Source organism: Chiroxiphia lanceolata, chromosome 13 (genome assembly GCF_009829145.1).
Source record: "Chiroxiphia lanceolata isolate bChiLan1 chromosome 13, bChiLan1.pri, whole genome shotgun sequence".
Lineage (NCBI taxonomy): Eukaryota > Metazoa > Chordata > Aves > Passeriformes > Pipridae > Chiroxiphia > Chiroxiphia lanceolata.
This window is the reverse complement of record NC_045649.1, coordinates 1,649,580-1,664,295: the sequence shown is the minus strand read 5'-3', so window position 1 is coordinate 1,664,295 and position 14,716 is coordinate 1,649,580. Positions and strand designations below refer to the sequence as shown.

The following is a 14,716-nucleotide window of genomic DNA, read 5'->3' as shown; positions in this document are numbered from 1 at the left end:
ACAATCAGCAGTCTGACACATGTCTAGCAGTTACTCTTCAGCAGAACTGCTGTGATAATTACAGCTGCTGACAGTATTGTATGAGTTCGCTCTAGGACATGCTGTCCGAAAGCCAGCCACTGCTAGACTCCAAACAATGCAAGATCAAGCCAGGGGTCAAACCACGATCCAGATCCAGAGTCAATTCACAATACTCTGGATTCTGGCAAGCAAGATTCCTGCCTACTTTTTTCAAAGACCGCACGAAGTCTAGAAGCCTTTAAGACACTTGTCCCACCTCACACAAGGAGCTGAATCCGGATTCAACACTCAGTGAAGTCAAAGGGAATAGTCTACTCCAAAAATCTGAACATATAGAACCCACCTGCAGAAACCACACCACGGATGCTGCACACAAGAGGTTGCAGGACCACAGTCTCTATCTAGTAGCCACACAATAAAAGGTTGCAGAGAACAATTAGGGCACATTGCAGCAGAGGAACTCAGGGTTAAGCCTGTTCTACCCTTCTCCAGAAGCTCAAATGGCTTACATACACATTGAGATGGGTACAGTCTCCTGGGATGATAAACAATTCCATTTTTAAGACAGAATAAACATTGACCTTTACTTCTGCTGGGATAAGTGACAGTATTGCAACTATTATCCCCAGTACTGGCTTCTCCCAAAGGGGACAGCTCAGAATTGTGTAGCTTGGATGTGGAAGGGCTATGCTAATCAAAATAATCTTAAGAGCTCGTTTGGAAATACAGAAACTTTGTGGGAAACAAGGGTAGTAGGACTGGGTGAAGGGAATGTCCCAGTTTACTGCTGTCTGTTTTCATTCTGCAGAAAGCAACAGGCTTTAAGAAGGGAAGAGGAGTCTCATTACAACAGAGTAACAAAGCAACAGAAACAATGAAGTCTGTTGGGAAATGGAGCCAGGAGTCTCGGAAATAAGGTTGCCTCAGAGAAGCAACTCTAATTCTGCTGCTGTTGTCATGTCATGCAAGTGCTATTTCTTAAAAAGAAAATTCCTCATTTTAACCCAACTCAACCCAAAGCTCAGACCTGGGCACCACAGCACCAGTGGAAGTGAGGGTGTAAGAGAGCTGTCATAGTTTCTGCCCTTGAATGGAAATTCTCCATAATTTCCAAATGTGGGAGACATGGAAAAGTGGCTAATGACTCTAATAATAGAGAACTCTCACTGGGATGAAAGCAGGATGCCAGTAAATACCATGCAGCAGCTTAAAGAACCCAAACTAGGTTAAGCAAAACAAACGCTTCAGGAACTGATCCTTTTCTTATCCACCCTGTTTAGAGGGAAGCACTGCCAAACCTGCTGTGTCACGTTTACAACAAAAAGTTCTTACATACAGCTGAAAATATGCAAGTGAAAAAAAAATAAAAATCCACTTCTCTTCAACATCTGGTATACAGACCACAGCTCTGCTCAAACTGAAGAGCTCTGTGTAACCAAAGCAATTCCAACAGTGGTCTGTGGCATTAACTCCATTACTACTCTATTAAGTGGCCACAACCTGTGACCTCCAACATGCTCTGAAACCCACAAACAGGAACAAGCCCACTTGGGGAAATGAGAAAACAAGAACTGAACGTGCACACAGAACCCGATCAGTAACGCCAACCATTTAAACACTTGGCTTAACAGGAGAATTCCTCCAACATTAACAGCTGATGGCAGGAGTTCAGCAAGACTTCCAGTTAAACACAGGTTATTTTCTACACCGAACAGCAGCTTCTCCTACAAATTTGCATGACTTTTTCAACACTAAAATTCCACAAAAATTCCTCGATCACTTTAAACGGAGAATTGTAACAGTTCACAGGCAAAGCATTTGATTCATAAATAGACAGGATGTTCTAAGAATTCCATTTCAAAGACCACTGTTGCTTTCCAAATTTCTTGAGAGCTGCTGCCTTCCTCCCTGGGGCCTGTCAATTCTCATGATAAACCACTGTGTCCCAGCTGGAGGCTTAACCATGTGAGTTGGAACAGGACAAAGAACTCCCATTCGAAAGCAAAACAGATTCCCTTAGTCCTACTCTAAATGAAAACTCATTCCTACCTCTTAATACTTTTTTAGCTCTTTCTTTCCATTGGCTTACATTTGTATTAGACCACGTCTTTAAGTCTGTGTCAGTAACGGTGACAAGTGCATTTTTGCTCGAAGTCTGTGTTGCTTAATGCCTCTCTGCTGGAGCTTTTGAAATAAAGGGTTTGATTTACCAGAATTAAGTCTGTGAATAAGACACATTCATCCAGATTCAAACAACGCAATTTTGGTTTAGAAAATATAGCAGCCTAGTTGAAATTAAGGGGACTAAATCCCTAGGGCACACTGAAGTGTTCTCAGAAAAAGATTTATAGATTTTAATATGAAAAGATATCTACTTAGCTCTGCACAATCCCAAGCATAACATCAGGCTCCCCAGAGTTTTGAACAGATAGACATCATTTTGTATGCAGACACAAGACTTCAGAGATGCTTATTACTGTTCTAATTGCTCCAGTTAGCTCCTTTCAGCAAGTAATAGAGACATTTTAATGACTCTGAAGAGCCACAGCTGGACTCATTCTCCTACACACTCATTACAAGTTTTCTGCAGCTTCATGCACACGTCACGACCAGTTATGAAAACATGACATTTCAGTCCCTGAACTCTACACTACTGTGCTTTTTGTTACTTGTCATGGATTCAGTCTGAGTTAGTCCAGAATTCCATTCCTATATGCAGTCCGGGCCTGATGCAGTTTTTTAACGCTCTGCGGCATCTGAATTTGCACTGATACAAATACAGGCACCACTACCTCAGAGGAGCTCAGTGAACAAACTGATGAGCAGTGACAGAGCTCAGGATTACTCTCAGTTCAACAGACACCAAGGGGATGACAGCACATTTTCCTGGGCTTCTGTTTACTCCTGCACGGCGACTCCGCAGCGGTGACTCACCGCTCCCCTTTTCCCCTTTTCACACAGGAGTGCCAGGCAGGGAATGCTGAGTGTTAGCCCCCAGCTCCCATCTATCTCCACAGCAGAGCACACAGCCAGCTAGACCCACACACCTCCACACTCAACTGCAAGAGAGGGTTTGGGGCAAATCCCATCCACTTCTCTCTGACGGGCAGATGCATCCCATAACCACAGGGCATTCCCGTGCCAGCAATACCTACAGGTGCTTCAAGCACACTTGATCTTTTTCTCTTTGAGGTCTGGATGGACACAGACAAAGCAGGTGGGAGCCGAACCTTGGTCTACAAGGGAGCTGAAAACACCCCTGAAACACACACATCTGACGCTAGCAAGAACTGATTGTTCTACAGAAACACAGTTGATTATTTTGCTCCTCAAAGACTGTAAGATGCAATGGGATCTGCTTTCCACTCCTCAGCTACTGAAACTGCAAAGGCAATGATCTCCAACTGCACCCCAGCTTCTAGAATTCAATTACTGAAAAGCTCAGCATAAACACAGCCCCACGATGTTTGGGGGTTGTCTGTGGTTAACCTGTGGGACAGTACAGTAGCCCCTAGCAGTAGGTACACACCTGTGATCAGCACCTCCACCACCAGCCACCTGTGGAAGAAAAAAAAAGGCTTGGTATTGGTAGTGAGTATCACCACGTACCAGCCATGGTTAGTATTTGCTCTGAGGGCTGCAAACCTGGGGGTGTCTTACAGAGGCCTTGCAGCACACACACACTGGGGCACCGGGGCAGAGCCGGGCAACCCACTGCTGCAAACGGGGCACTCCAGGGCAGTGCCAAGATCAGACACACGTTTGAAAAGGCTCTGCATTCTTTCTGATCAAAACCCACTGAAGTGATTTATGAATTCAAAGAGCTGGAACTTGAGGATCGGTTTTCCCGTAACTATAAGCGGTATTCAGGGAGCAGCAAGGCTCAACAGCTACAGATTCCAGCCTTTCTGAAATCATGGAGATGATCATGCTGAAACCTGGAAAATGTGGAAGGTGGAAAAAAGATGAGGCAATGAGACTTGTCTGTTTCGTGCTGATTAGCAACGGTCCTTCATCTCCTGAAAAGCTGAAGTCAACTTCTGAAACCCCAAGAGAAAAGGTTTTAAAACCTAAGGTGAAAAGGTTTTAAAACCTAAGGTGATGTAAGAAGCCTCCCTCCCTCAGAGGGAGCAAATGTTACCAACACCTTTTCCAGAATGCTGGAGCAAAGGTCTCTCTTGAACAAACTGCAATGCCCCTTTTTAGAAAAGCATGTATTTTTGATATGAACTGTGGAAATATTTTCCTTTTGACCCTTTTATCTCTGGGGAACAGGAAGGTGCTTTATGCTCCAAGTTCCTCCCATGCTGCTTGGGCAATACATGAGTCTCGGGACATGAGCACAGGAATGGATGGCAGGTCTTGCATGGTAAATCCCACAGCAATGTCTGAAATTCCCACAGGGTTACAGATTCCCTGGAAGACATACTGCTCTGTTTAAATACAAGATACCATGTCAACACAGCAGGTTAAGGTCTCTACTGCAACAAGCTGGCATTTCTAGGTCCAGTCAATAAACCTAGAGAAGTCTTTGTGAGATTTATACAAAGTACTGCCTTGGAAATAATCACCAGAAGAGATACCCAGAACAGCTTCACTTCAAGCTTTTTAAGTGTTTCTTTGGAACTCTGTTCTCACCCTTACGAGAAAGGCAGGACAAGGGTCTACATTTCCTCTTGTTCTTTAGTAAGGCAAACCCATTATTTCAGATCAGGAAGACAGAAAAAAAACAAACACCCCCCCCCAGTTCGGTATATTCTGACAATCTGAAATCTTCACCTTCCTGGAATCAGCAGCATTCTACACACTGCTGTTTTAGAATAGGGAGTGTATCCTAGCCCCAACAGACCCTTTTCTTCACAGATATGCACAGAAGAAAGTAATAAAATACAGACACTGTTGCTGATTTATCTTCTTTGTTTCATAATTTGTATCCCACTCTCTCACAAACGGCTGATTACCACGGCTGTCAACAGGCACATGAAGAACAGGGAATGTGCTCCAGCAAAAAGAATCACTGTTGCCTGCTGCCTGAGCAAGAACTTATGGGAAGTGGGGAAGGATGAGAAGTTCAGCAGCTTCAGGCTGCAAACGTGCAGCTGACACCACACGTTGGGCGATGGATGCAGCTGCAGGCAGGTGCTTCTTTGTCAAAGGGAAGTGTGACAATTCTAGGGGACCAGAGGGTGGGTGGTTTCTAAATACAAGCAAGTGGCTAGTGACTCAAACTTCTGGGGATGGCACACAACCGCCATGCAGCACCTTTCCTATCTCCTTGGACAGAAAAAGAAAGGAAAGAAACAACAACAAACAAAACACGAAAAAAACCATTATGACCTCCCTGTGCTTTAGGAAAATACTGCATACCTTCAACATGTCTCCTCACAGTCCATACAGCATTGGGGTTACCAGGCAGCTCTGAGACAGCCATTTCAGAAACCTAAGAGTAAACAGGAAGAAGGTTCTTTTGCAAACAGATGTTTAGACTTACCAGAGTAAGCAACCAAACCACCAGCAGTTCTTAAGCTTTCCCACAACTGGGCAGGAAAACCAACAATTCCCAGTTCTGACGCTCTCACCCCGTGCCAGATGTGCTACAGGGCAGAGTTTATTCAGCAATGCTATGGCAGCACTAGAGCTCTGGATGACTGGCTTTAACACGAGGTCACCCGCCCCCAGCAGAGATCAGCAGCAGCTGGAACACACCAGGAATGTTCCAACTCAATACACTCAAGTATTAAAAGAGACAAAATGCAGGTTTGCCAGAGTTAACTAAACAAAAAGCCTTTGAGAATGTACGAATAAACAATAGAACTCTTATTTCTCCAAGAAGCAAGCCTACAGAAAGCTGCTCTCCAGACCACAGTAAAAGGAGAATCCCTTCATTTCAGCACCTTTATTTGAAGGATTTTCTCCCGCTGCCCTCACCTCTCAAGCTGTTCTTGTCAAGTGCTGGAAGTCTTACCTCAAGCCCATGTCTTAAAACCCTCAGAGACGACCTGGGCCCCCGACCACAAGCCACATACAACTGGGGTGTGTCTTCATTGGCCAAATCTGCTATCTGTGTGGAGAAAAAGTGTCAGACAATATCCACGGAAAGGGAAAATTAAATTAAACTAGATAGGCCACACTGTTGATTTAAGAATGTTATTTTACAAACACCAAGAACAGTGAGGATGCTACAGGGTGTACCATCTGCTGCCCTGAAGTAACATCCAGTTTTAACCAAACTCTCTGCAAAGAACTGCTCTGATGGTCAACAGAGCAGCAGCACAGAACTTCTGGCTGACACCCCGTGTTCAGATACATATTTATCTCCACAGGAATCAAAAGCTGCCAGGCCAGGTTGCCAGTCTTCGGCAGCTGTCTGAGAACTTTGCTTTTCTACAAGTCTTTACTATAGAGCAACATTTCTGGAAACCCAGGATAACACAGCTTTGGTGACTCCACTCACTTATGTCCATGGCAAACGGGAGCTTGCTGATGGCAGCATACCTGACAACACAGAATAGGAGACAAACTGTCCAACTCATCCACCAGCACCAGGTTCTTGAGAGGCCGTGGCTGAAAAAAGAACGTATCTCCTTCCTCGAGAGGCATGGCAGAAGAAAACTCTGGCTCCTCATCATCGTCCCCCAGGTGAGCGATCTGGTACAGGTAACTGGAGACAGGAAGCAAGAGCAACAGCATGTTCAGTGCAAAGCTCACAGAGCCTTCTCCAAGTAAGGCTTAGCCAAATATTCAGGCAGTGGGAAGGAAAGAAATCCAACCCTACATTACACAGTTATTAAAATTTGGCTCTAAGGATTGTCTTCTTGGTGACAAGACATTTAAAGGAAATCAGAGGCCCGCAAAAAAACCCCCCAAATCCCACCAACAAAAAAACCACCCCCACAAAACCTCCCTGCTTCAGTCCTTCTCATTTGTAGCTGTTGCTGGAAAGGTATCCCAGAGTTTCAGTGTTTTCTGTTTGCCCTTGAGACTTTCAGATATTCCTATGTTAAAGCCAAAGCACCAACTGATGGCTGAGGCCAAAAACAAGGCCAATGGCTAAGACTGCAACTCCACAGTTACCTATCTTATTAGAACACTCTCACCTTACTATTTTTAACCACATTCCCTATTCCAATTTATAAGTCCAAACAGCATAACAACCAAGTTAAATTTCAGAGGAAAAACCAAAAAAAACCCAAGAAAAACAAACTGAGTTACTTCCTGGTTTTAATAAAGCTCGAATATGGCTTCATCAGTTCAGATCCAGTCCAGCAGACTGGCTGGGGCTCCCTCAGGTGGCTGACTGCAGATGCAGTCAGAAAAAAAAAAGAGTTTAAGTCTCCATTCCTGTGAATCCTCCACTTAGACACTGTTAAACCATCTCCAAAGATGGGCATAGGCCTTTAGAGTATTCTAGAATCCCAAACACAAGTTCAGGAAGCCCTCAAGTGTATATTTATTATGGAAATCTATCTATTAAGGAAAGGAACACAATTACTGAGAAGAAACCCCTTCTGAGTGGGTCATAGCACACAAAAATTCAAAACTAACAAAACTAACTGAAAGGAAAATTCATCTGGATACGTGATGAACCCTAGATGAAGAGCAAGTGCTCAATTCTTTCAAAGCCTACTGCAATAGCAAGTCATCTTTTATTCTCTGCACTACATCATCTAATACTCTATGTTCAAACAACAAGAAAATTCCCCCATTCAGTCACAGTCTAATCCAACTGTTCTTCTCAAGCTGTGTGAACAAAGCACTAATTTAGCCATTAAATCAGAAGTGGTGTCTTTCTAAGTACAGTAAGTCCAAAGGTGAGTCTGCAGGCCTGGACAGAACCAGTCTGGGGAAAAACACTGATGTCAAACTGTTTACTCACTGGTTTCCAAATTCAGATGCCACGAAGAGAAACCCCGTTTTCAGCACACACATGGCAGCAGCCACAGGAACAGTGTCAAAGTACTTCAGTCGAATCTCTGTTACCTGGGAGCAGATGAAGACAGGGCTGTGCTAACAAAGTACCACACGTGTGATTCAATAAAAAAATCTGCCTAACTATCCTCTTCAAAGAAAGGAAGCAAGAGTGGGCCAGGCTTAACCACATCAGAAGCTCAGGGCAGCAGGATATAAATCACAAAATCCAACAGACTATTTTGCACACAAAAGCCAAGCTGCCTGTTTTATTCTAAGACTTTCTGGCTTTTGTAACACTGAGTCAGTTTAGAAAATAAAAGCTGCAAAAACAGAAAGCTGCTTAGAAGATAAGAAATTTGCTTCACTGAATACCAGCCATTCTCCAACATGCAAAAAATAAATGTCCTGAGCAAATTTCTACATTTGACATGCTCTCAAAAAGCTCTTGGTGAAACATCCAAGAACAATCTTCAGCCACCTAAAGATCACAGAATATCCCGAGCTGGAAGGGACCCATAATCACAGAGTCCAACTCCTGGCTCTGCACAGGACAACAACAAAAACCACACCATGTACCTCAGAGTGTTGTCCAAACCCTCCCTGAACTCTGGCAGGCTTGGTGCCTGCTATACAATCATCCCTTATACCAACTTTGACATGTTTAGATGAAGGAGGTACTAACATTCAACATTTACTCAAGAAAACCCAACTGATTCACTGCAGCAGAGATCTTTCCATAGCAGAATAGTAAGACAAGCAGCAGAAAGCCACTTCGAGCTTCCTATTTCAACTCAGGGACCAGCTGTACCAAGATGGCTACTGCACTTTGCAAAAATATTGATTGCACTCTGTAAATATTCAATTTAGAGATCAGAGTGCACCTACTGCAATCAAGAGAAAGTAAGTTCCCCAGAATTAGTTTCTTGAATACTCCCCAGCAGGTTCATGAGCCACACTTCACATCTTTTAAAGAAAGGACCACTGTCAGAACAGCTAAAATATGCCCTAGTGACTGCAGTATAATCCTCATAGGATTTTGCAAACCTTGTGCAGTGTCTCTGTATGACTAATACCCACAGCTGTGACTAGTGTTACTTGTATTACAGACCACGTAAAATATGTGACATTACAAAACTAAACCCACAATATTAAATATTTATCACTTTAGAGAATCAAAATAATTGACTAAGGACTCCTCTCAATGAATGCTTTTGCCACCCTTCACATGGTGCTTACCATGTCTTCATCAGTCTCCAGAGTAATTTTGAAAATGTCTCCTTGCTCTGTTTGGGCCAGGAAGAAGAACATGGACTTGGTCTTATGTGTAGCAGAGCACACAAAAATCATCCCTCTCTCCGGGTCATCCAAGTCATTCTGTCGAGAAAGAGAGTGGAGGTCACTGGTGGAATTACCCAGCAAGTGTAGATGTGATTGCACTGACTGAAGTATTCCTATTTCACAGGTCCTTTAAGAGCTGACAGTAGGTAAGGAGGCTTTTAACACAAAGCACCCAGTCACCCTCAGTACCTCTATGCCTCAGAAGGAAACACATTTCTGGGACACTGTGCCTAAAGCATCACCCCTCATGTCTTTTGTGCTCTCCTCTCCAAACAACTCTCACATATCAAAGCCAAACATGGAGGAAAGGGCTGTAGCCCCCACACAGCTGGTTTTGAGCACCCTGGCAGGTGTTCAAAGCACTGCCAAAGCGTGTAATTCCCAATACCAAAGGGAAGAGGAAACAGCCTTAGATGCAACAGAGCAGCTGCTGAATTCACCTGCATCTACAACAGCCACTGTGACTCACCATCTCCAGTAATCCCACCTTGCACTGACAGTGCTGCCTGATCAGAGTGTTTGCAGTATCTCCAGGGTACATCTCAGAGAAGAGACATGAACTGAGCTCATCACTTCAGGCTGTGCCCACCTCTGTCCCCACGCCCAGATAACATGCAGTCAGGGAAGTATACGATAAGCCAGCATGCTTTTAACTCTATTACTTTAAAACCTCCCTGATGCCCTTAACCTCAAAAGGCAAATACCAAGCATTCATATTCTTAAAAAATTCTCACCCGCCTCCTGGGAATTGGGCATCTGATATCAGGCTGGTCACCGAAGTTTTTGTAAGTAATGTAGTTTTCAGAACAGATCAGCACCCCACTAGGGCCATCAGAACCACCAGGAACTGAAAAACAAAACCAGTATATTAGGAGAAGAGCCCTTATCATAGATCTGACTTAATGCCTGCAGAGTATTTCTTTTGGTTTTCTTCAAAGCAAGGTAGTTACCAGCGCTCTCTATCACCCTACATATCTAAGTCTGCTCTTATTGAAAAGGAAGACAAAGGACTGAGTACAGCTGCCTGTGCCAGCATGAGAACAGGTCAGATGGAACCAGGAAGGATGCAGTTTCAGAAAAATGGCTTAAGTTCTACCCCTTCTGCCTTATTCTTGTCTAGAAAGCCATGACAAGACCAAAATACCACGCTAACAACTTGTCAGCTAGACACAAGCCTTGGGTTACTGGCATGTTTGCTTGCTGTCAGAAAAATCTATTAGATGGTTTTCTGACATATCTTTTATTTTTAGAGTACGGTTTTAAAAATGCTTCTATTGAGATTCCAGCCTAACAAAAGATATCAAAACAGCAGTAGTGGTCAGATCCAGCCCAATATTTGGTGTCTGACAGTTGCATACAGGAGATGAAACCGGGCAAGTATACAAGGATGCTCTCCCAGCTCAGTGTCTTTTGTGCTTGCAGAGGAACCTGCAGCACCTTCCCATGCTGAAGGTGTGAGGTTGGCTTTGTATCCAAGCCCTGCAAGTGGGTTTTTAGTCTGTGGATTCATCTACTGCCTCTAGCTGATGGAATCCCATGCAAGAGAGTACAACAGCACCTATGCACTACCTAAACAGAGATGTTTTTGCATTGCTACCATTCCATGTGTGAACCAACACGTATTACCTGACACCAAGGTCAATTAGTTTATCCCAATGGCTCAGACTACCATCAAAACAACTCCTAAGATGTAAGGCATATTGATTCTGTTTCCCTGAGGAATGGGAACCGAGTAGACCCAGGAGAAAATGACTCTGTGGGCAGCACCTGTTATGAGGAAGTTGCCGTGCTCCTCCAGGGGCTCACTGTACTTCCTAACAACGTGGTTCAAACCCAAGTCCAGTTCATAAAATGTCAGTGTCTGTTGTGTGTTGGCTGCAGCTTCTCCTGTTGGATCGTTGTCTGCTTCCTAAAAGAGAACACATGGAAGTGTCTTTCAAGAAAAGTATGAAAAGGAGGAGCAAAGCTGATGCGTGGGTAAACAGTTTTGAGTAACAACAGAACAAAGGCCAAAAGAAGACTTGGTGGAAGATGCACAGGAAAAGTTCAGAAAAAGAAAACAGGCACATCTGCAGTTGAATAGCAAAAATGGTAAGAATTATCAAGACACAAAAGTCTTGGCCATTCTGACTGAAGGCAAAACAAAAAGCCAGTAAGCTTGCGACAAATAAAAACTGCCTCAGACAGCAAAAGCAGCCATTGTTCCCCACAGATAGATGAAGAACAGAACAGGGAACAACAAAGCTCAAAAGACAGCAAAGAGAGATCAAATTCTTCTCACCTCATAATCCATCTCCAGACATGCAAACATGGGGTTTTCAAAACCCACATCAACTCCCACCACGTGGTAGACCAAGGTATTGGCCTTGTGGGCTTCCAGTGGGGAGGAAATGGTGAGACGAGCAGCAGCATCTCTGTTCAAGATGTACACCAGCTTCTGCTTCTCAATGGCACCTGCAAGGGAGGACAACAGCACCTGAAGGCCATCACCTGACCATCAAATCTGACCATACCAAGATGTAACTTGGCAGCAGAATGGCAGCATCAATTCAGCTGAAGTTGACCACCGGTGTTTATCTCTGTGCCACCAAACAACTTCCAATGTCTCCTTTTACATCGTCCAGGCTGCAAACATAAATGACAACTCCAGCCCTTTAAAGCCAAGGACTGACCCTTTGAGCTACATTCCCCCAGCCCAATATTCCATCTGTAACGGTTATGGGCAGATCTACTCGCTCCTTCAGCACACACAGACTGCAGGGAAGCAAAAACAAACGGAAAGAAGCAGCCAGATGTTCCACTGTTTAAAGCCATTTGGCAAGACAACTTTTCCTCAGAAACTTTAACTAAGAAAATGCATTCTTTCCTGGCACACAGCACCCCTAACATAAACACCACTCAAATATCTACATGAATGGCACAACTGTTACTGTGCTACCTTCTCATGCAGGACAATCAGCCTTGTTAGAAAGCAAACTGTTATTTATTGCTATTAGCAATGTAAAGAGGCATTGGTAAACTAGCACCATTCCATCTCAGCGTGCAAGTAACCAGAGCTGCACACAGCTGCCATCAGCAAACTGAGAAAGTTCCCTGCCAAGTCCCTAAAACACCTTGTGCTACATCTTACCAAAAAAATAAAACAACTTTCCCCAACTGTCCTTCTACCCATGAAGCCTGATCAGAAATGCACCTGGCTGTCCTCAGGATACAGCTCAGAGAAGAGACATGAACTCAGAACATCATTTCAGGCCATGGGAGCTGACTGACCATGCTGCAGCACCAATGCCTGCAGTCCCATCTTCTCTCCCACACTTCAGGGCTCTGTGCAGGGCCAACCATGCCGGACTCTTTCCAACTTGTTTTGGCCCAATGTCAGAATTCACTTGTGCAGCTCCATCAGCACTGAGGAGCTACTGAGCATGCCTGCACTCTCCTTGACACATCTCACAGCCCAACAAACTGCCTGAGAAACACTTCCAATTACACCTGGCAGACACTTACTCCGAAATAAATATCAACAAGACAAGAGGAAAGAAAAAACAGGGGGAACACAAGCTGACAGAGCGACTTACTGATCATGACAGCGCGGCCCTTCGGGTCCACAGCCAAGTACTGGCCTGGAACGATCCTGCGACATCCACTCTTGCCAAAGGTCTCCTGGTGGATCTTCTCAAACACGTTCTTGGAGGGCTGGTACTCCAGGATGACGATGCGCCCCGAGTCGCTGCCCACCACGATGTAGTCCTTGGTGCCACCCGTCAGCCTGAAGGCCATGAGGGACCGGATGACCCCGAACACCTCCACGGTCAGCAGGGTGTGAACCTTCCCCGTGTTGGGGTCGGGGCGGAGCAACTCCAGGATCTTGCCCCGGGAAACGACGATTTCTTGTTGTTTGGTTCCTGAAGGACCCAAAAACACGAGGACGAGTCAGCAACGAGAGAGCAGAACACGCAGCTTCAGGAAGCATTTCATGGGAAAAGGGAAAACTTCATGGCTACCAAATGCCAGTTTTAGGATTATGATGGAAGAACTCAAAACAACTTGTTCACTGCATCAGGTACCACCACTGTTTGAACATCTTTTAACAGACCAGAAAATTGGACAAAATACTACGTTAAATCCACAGATAAATCAAACTCATCGATAATCAAGCCAAACTTCTCTTGATCTTTCCACAAGTTACCACAGCTCAAGTAACACTCGAGAGCAAACAATAACTTAGCATCAAAAAACCCAAACTGTACTGAAGCAGTCCAGCTTCAGCACCAAACCGAACAAAACCCCTGTACTACCCAAAAGAGCTTAGGCCAAAAGGCATGAAGGGAAGAGAAAATTACCTGAGAAATTGCCATGGATGGCAAAGCTGATGCCAGTGGCACGCTGCAGTGTCAGGTTGTACAGAAACATGTTGGCAACGGGTTTGCTTCAGCTACTGCAGCTTCACTGAGCCTGCAACAGGGAGGACAAAACATGACCTCTGCTAAATCAAAGGTTTTCACACAGCACAGAGAGAACCGCTGCCCTCGTAGAGCTTTACATCAGGAGCACGACTGCCACAGTTATTTGGTGTTTATTAGTGCTACGAGACAAAAGGCTCTCCCAGAGTGCCTAGGCTGCCAAGCGGCAGATGAGCTCCTTATTGACGCGCGACTGATCAGGACTCCCAGTAATTACCGCTAATTACTCGCGGCTTTAGCTGCTCTGAAACTGCACACAATTAGGGAATCCCTGCGAGGCGGCCCCGCGCCGTCACACCTCCGTGACACCGCCGCACCTCCCCGTTTCACTGAACACGAGTCCATTCCCCGCAGCCGCTCGGGGCCGACCCCTCCCGACGGGACGAAGGCGGGAAGGAGCCCCCGGCAACCCCAGCATCAAAGGGCCGCCGCAGGCGGCCTGAACCTCCCCGCGGCCCCGGGAGGGCGTGGAACCAGCACGGCCCCGCTCTCCGCGGCCGCTCATCCCCCGGGACCGGCCCCTGGTCAGTGCCCGGCCCGGCCTGGCCTCCCCCCCGCCATCCTCCGGCCCAGGCCCCGGGGGACCCGCGGCGCTCCCCGCGTCAAACCCGCGGCCCATCCCGCGTCTGGCGGCCGTGGGGCGGCGGGCGGGCTGCCGAGGCGGCGCTCACCGTGCGTGCGGCGGCGGATGGCGGCGGATGCTGCTCCGGCCTAGGCGGGCGCGCGCCGGGCCGCCTCCGCCATCAGCGCCGCGCCTGCGCGCTGCCCTCCCGCGCCTTCCCCGAGGGGCTTTCTGCGCTCCCGGCGCGCAAGCGCCGCATCCCGTCCGTGGAGGGGGGGAGGCTGCCCGTAGGAGCGCCTGAATGATTTGCGGTGCGATGGCAGCCGATCCCCGTACCAACATCCCCCACCCCCCGCCAAAAAACCCCCCAAACCTCAGCCGCCTTGAGGCGCAGAACAAACACCAGAAAGCGTCACCCCCAGCG

General features: G+C 46.1%; 1 protein-coding gene and 2 non-coding genes across 3 annotated transcripts in view; all 3 read right to left on the bottom strand.

The window, feature by feature from the left end:
* SF3B3 (splicing factor 3b subunit 3) overlaps positions 1–14,513 on the bottom strand; it is a 29,147-nt gene extending 14,634 nt beyond the window's left edge. Inside the window, exons 1-11 of the mRNA XM_032701166.1 lie at positions 14,402–14,513; positions 13,611–13,722; positions 12,846–13,172; positions 11,552–11,724; positions 11,038–11,179; positions 10,005–10,117; positions 9,169–9,306; positions 7,898–8,001; positions 6,517–6,682; positions 5,987–6,082; positions 5,389–5,461 (exon numbers count right to left, since the gene is read on the bottom strand). Coding sequence (XP_032557057.1) covers positions 5,389–5,461; positions 5,987–6,082; positions 6,517–6,682; positions 7,898–8,001; positions 9,169–9,306; positions 10,005–10,117; positions 11,038–11,179; positions 11,552–11,724; positions 12,846–13,172; positions 13,611–13,680 — 1,402 coding nt within the window. The 5' untranslated portion in view covers positions 13,681–13,722; positions 14,402–14,513. The remainder of the gene's footprint in view (positions 1–5,388; positions 5,462–5,986; positions 6,083–6,516; positions 6,683–7,897; positions 8,002–9,168; positions 9,307–10,004; positions 10,118–11,037; positions 11,180–11,551; positions 11,725–12,845; positions 13,173–13,610; positions 13,723–14,401) is intronic.
* Positions 9,773–9,852, bottom strand: LOC116793654. The gene has a single exon (XR_004359551.1). It is a non-coding gene; the product is annotated as a small nucleolar RNA SNORD111 (small nucleolar RNA).
* On the bottom strand, positions 12,444–12,525 carry LOC116793655. Its single transcript, XR_004359552.1, has one exon. It is a non-coding gene; the product is annotated as a small nucleolar RNA SNORD111 (small nucleolar RNA).
* Positions 14,514–14,716: the final 203 nt, after the last annotated feature.